The following is a 4489-nucleotide window of genomic DNA, read 5'->3' as shown; positions in this document are numbered from 1 at the left end:
GGGGGGGTTTAGAGGGTGGACAAAGTGGGCAGCTGCACAGGGTTCAATTTTTTTCATTATATATTTTTATTTAAAAATACAAAATTATAATAAAGATAAGGGCCCTTTTTATTCTTGTTCGTCCTGGGCCTTTAAAAATATTTCATTTTTCAGTACCGGCCCTGGAAAGCATATAGGAAGTTTCCTCTGCAAATCTATATGATGAATGAATGCAATGGACATTTTGTACTATAAGATAATGTATCCTTTTATTGATCTGTCAACAACACCAATTACAGACACACAGAGACATATATATACACAGACATATATATACACAGTTTTGGTAACTATCATATGACAGTTACTTTCCAAAGGACACAACTGTTGATCCATATTAAATTAATTATAATATTTCAGAAAAGCTTTTCAAGACCATACGTTTTCTCACTTCGAAAGTTCACGGCATTAATTAAAGTACAATAAGCTATACTTGACTATTGAGTCTTAACAAAGAAAAATATACGATTATAATGATATACTATAAAACTCAGTAGGCATACAAGCATAGGCACATCAAACTTCTATGAAGATTCATAGGCATGGTTTCATGTAACCATATCTGCTCCTAATACCATACTGAAATTAACTATAACAATCTATAACCACAAGACTATCTTAAGGCTAGATAACAGAGATCTCAGAATTCGCAAAAAGCGCTTCAGTTGCACTTTCATGAGAATTGTATATCAGCAAGATCTTCTCTGTAAGGAGCATTACTCAACTCAACTGACCTATCAGCACCATTTTCCCCTCTTTCCATGCTGACTTGTGTAGTTGGATCAAATTTAGTTGGTTCGACAAAGGTGACAACAACATCTTTACGAAGCATAAGGTAGAGCACTGATATAACATAGATAGCCATGATAGGGAACACTAGTATCCCAATGAACACGTTGGCAACTTTAGGCAAACTGCTATGAATTAGCCAACTGACAAACGACGTGCTCAGGTAATAAATATTGATGCCGATAATCCCAAGTCCTACCACCCATGAGAAGACAATTATCTGCACAAGGAAAAGGCATTATCTTCTTTGAACTTTATGCTACTTGGATTTCATATCATAGATAGATAATTGCTAACTTACAAGCATTGAATTTTTGTGAGGACCCATTTTTGTTGTGGTGCTGCTAAATTTGAGGAGTGGAATGAGGGCAAAAGGAAGTTCAAATGACAATATCATCTGCCATGCAAAGATCGTTATGGAAACTCAATCTCAAAGAAGCTTGGAAGTGAATTTGTAATGTCATATTACAAAAACAGAGATACTAACCGATGCTATGATGATTAGTTTTCCAGCTCCAGAAGACCCACTTATGATTGAAACTATTAAACTTGGCGTGATGGCTATGCATCTTGTTATCAAGTTTCTGAGCCATTTCCTCATCTTTAATTCCAAGAAACCCTATGATAGCACGAAGCACATAGTCAGTAGTACTCAACCATAATTATTGGAAAGATGAAGCTGAAAGTGAAATGACATTGCTAATTGCATTTTGCAATGTGAAGCTCCTAACCTGCATAATAAATTGACCTGCATATGTTCCGGTGATGGTTGAACTCTGGCCTGACGCTAGTAGTGCAATTGCATAAAGAGTGGAGCTGGACTTCCCTAAAACATTCTGTGTAGTAAAACAGGGGGTTAAGTTATGAATATTCTACTGAGGCTCCTTTCCTTAAATAAGTACAAGTAACAAGATTGACTTCCTATAGAACTCATACTTTAAGAAGAAACGAAGCCGAGTCAAGGCTAAGATCATTGCAGCGGTCCAAGGCGTCACTTGTCATGTTCTCGGCTGAGCAAACGGTGCCAGAAACAGCGACAATTGAGACATTGATCAAAAAAGCGATAAAGAGAGCAATACCACTTTCTATGAGGAAGTATCTGCATGCATTCTGTAGTAGAAAACATCATGTCATCATCCATAAACACACATCCAATCGAGAAAGACTTCTGATGTTAAATTATTTTCGCCGAGGACTTACATTTACGCCTTGAACTGAATTTGGTATCTTTCTGGAGAGAACAAGAGCAGAATGAAGAAAGAGATTATGCCTGTTGTAAAGACGAAAAATTAATCCCTGTTAAAACTAAAACTAAAACTTTTTCGAGGGAAAACCATATAGATGAATAAATGGGAAGTGGGATCATACGGCATAACAAGTGCACCGAGTAGAGCAATGGCATCACCAGTGGCGCCTTGACCACTAAGTTTAGGAATGAACATTCCCTTTAGTAAATCACCAGCTGGTGGCTTCACATAACTCATTTCTCCAAAGAAACAACCAGCCATAACCAAAACTAGAAGGGCTATCAATACTTCAAGCTTCCTCACCTATATGTCATGTGTGCATGTATGTTAAAGTTTAGAGTCCCATGCATGTGTAAATTATATTAATATACTGGAAACTACTAGCGGTTATCGGCATTATGTATTTCAACACATTCTGTCTAGCAAATATCCTGCAATTTACCAAAAGTTAGATTGCTAGCTAGGTTCCAAGTAAATAACTATTCACATAGTAAATGAAGTTCTTAATTAATTATAATTGTACACAGATTTCAGAAAATCTTGATATTAATAAACTCTAGAACTAACCACCATCAAGGTGGTTAATTAGTGATGATCCCATTAAATTTAAACAATCCAAACTGGAATGTGACAAGCTTCGACCTTGGGATATATAGTCTACCCTTCAAATAAAAACAAAAACTAAGAAATTAATAACTAACTGGAGAAAGCTACTGTTCGTTTTTATACTAAGAGGCGTGACACTTCTAAAACCTTTCTTCTTCCATTGAGGCTCTTAATTAAATAAAATTATTCCATTTTTGCAGGCTGTGTAATAAAAAATAAATAAATAAATAAAAAGTAAACTTACACCATATCTTTGAATGCCAAGAAATAGGAGGGTGCTAAAACCAGTGAGAAGAACCCCAACCCAAACTGGAATCTTAAATAAGATATTCAACGCAAAAGCCGTCCCAATCACTGTCAACATTAAAGGATAAGCGATCACAATTTAATAGAAAAAGTTGAGTAGAAGATATATAATGAAACAAATTATGATACATCATCACAGTTTTATAATCAATAAAATAATATTCATAGATAAGTTCAAAATTTACCTTCGGGAATATCCGCTGCAATGACTGCGATTTCAGCAAGCAGCCAAAGGCAATACTTGACAAATATTGGGTATTCAGCCTTGCATACCTCTGATAGATGCTTACCTGAAAAAAAAAAATCAGTAATATCTTGGCATATGTATATTTTTTTTTATAATTTCTCAATAAGTAAGTGTCAGTATCTTACCCGTGCATACTCCTAAATTTGCAGCAAGAGATTGAATCACAAGTGCAAAGATTAACCCAATTAAAATCACCCAAAGTAGCTGAAAACAAAAAATGGTATTCAGTGATCAAACTGATTGAAGGGCGTTTCTCTATACTATAGCAATGGGTGTTCCTCGCATGAACATTTTACATTTACCTCGTATCTGTGATTTGCTCCTGCTTGTAAATCGGTTTCCACTGCATACAAAATATTCATAAGTTTGTGGGGATCAATTAAGATAATGCACAATGAGATATCAAGAGATCAAGATCAGACATACAGTTCCCAGGATCAAGATAAGCCAATGAAACTAGAAAACCAGGACCAACAAACGAGAGGAAAGCTTTCCATCCAGGCTTCTGAGGATTATCCTTTACAAGAATAAGAAAGTAAATTCAAATTACACTGGTCAAAAATAGGAATTCTTAGCCATTTTAGTACCAGCTTTAAACATGATCATAATCACCCTCTCTATTAAATGTTTTACTAGCTAAAAAGTTGAAAATCTGCTTATATTCAGGTTAAAAAATGGAAAAAGATAAATTATGCATGATGAACCTGCGTAGCCATGATCTCTTGATGATCATAGTCTTTGCTATTAACAACTGGAGATGCATTTCCACTCTGATCAATAGCTGAAATGCGGTTCACTCGTGGTTCATGTTGCATCCGGCCTGACATTGGATCCTGGTGTTTAATTCAACCTGTCTTTGACAATGGAGTGTCTATGAATACTGGTGACTAAAGCTTTCAATTGAAAGTGTTATTTATACAAGAGTTTGAACAGTTACAGTAGTTTTGGATTAATATATGCCCCTAATTTGTAAAGACACATGGCTAAAATACAGACCGATGCCGTCTCAAAGCATTCTATGACCTCATACATGTTTTCTTCTATATTCTTGGAATTTTGGCCTATAATTGAACAAATAGAAGGATTCATACGTGGGTTAGGTTTTGTAATTTTATTATTTGGATTTTAGGTGGTTTACGGGTAGATGGTATTTTGTGTTGTATGATCCAACTTTGTAGTCTATAAATTATTTTCAACTGTACTTCACAACCTTTTGATATATGAGAATGTAACCATGGAAATTAACAGATGAAAG

At 35.2% G+C, this 4489-nt stretch overlaps 1 protein-coding gene across 1 annotated transcript; it reads right to left on the bottom strand.

Annotated features, from left to right (window-relative positions):
• Positions 1-486: 486 nt before the first annotated feature.
• LOC145001101 (metal transporter Nramp7.2-like) lies at positions 487-4196 on the bottom strand. The gene is made up of 13 exons (XM_078960435.1): positions 3939-4196; positions 3661-3751; positions 3537-3577; positions 3360-3438; positions 3173-3277; positions 2926-3035; positions 2197-2378; positions 2029-2098; positions 1765-1938; positions 1560-1664; positions 1316-1447; positions 1130-1225; positions 487-1048 (listed from the first exon to the last, which is right to left on the bottom strand). Exons 1-13 carry the CDS (start codon positions 4059-4061, stop codon positions 713-715), a joined length of 1644 nt encoding a protein of 547 aa, XP_078816561.1. The 5' UTR covers positions 4062-4196; the 3' UTR covers positions 487-712.
• Positions 4197-4489: the final 293 nt, after the last annotated feature.

This window comes from Lactuca saligna, chromosome 6 (assembly GCF_052625555.1).
Source record: "Lactuca saligna cultivar CGN05327 chromosome 6, ASM5262555v1, whole genome shotgun sequence".
Lineage (NCBI taxonomy): Eukaryota > Viridiplantae > Streptophyta > Magnoliopsida > Asterales > Asteraceae > Lactuca > Lactuca saligna.
Note: the sequence above shows the minus strand (reverse complement) of the source record. Positions and strands in the feature narration are given on the sequence as shown.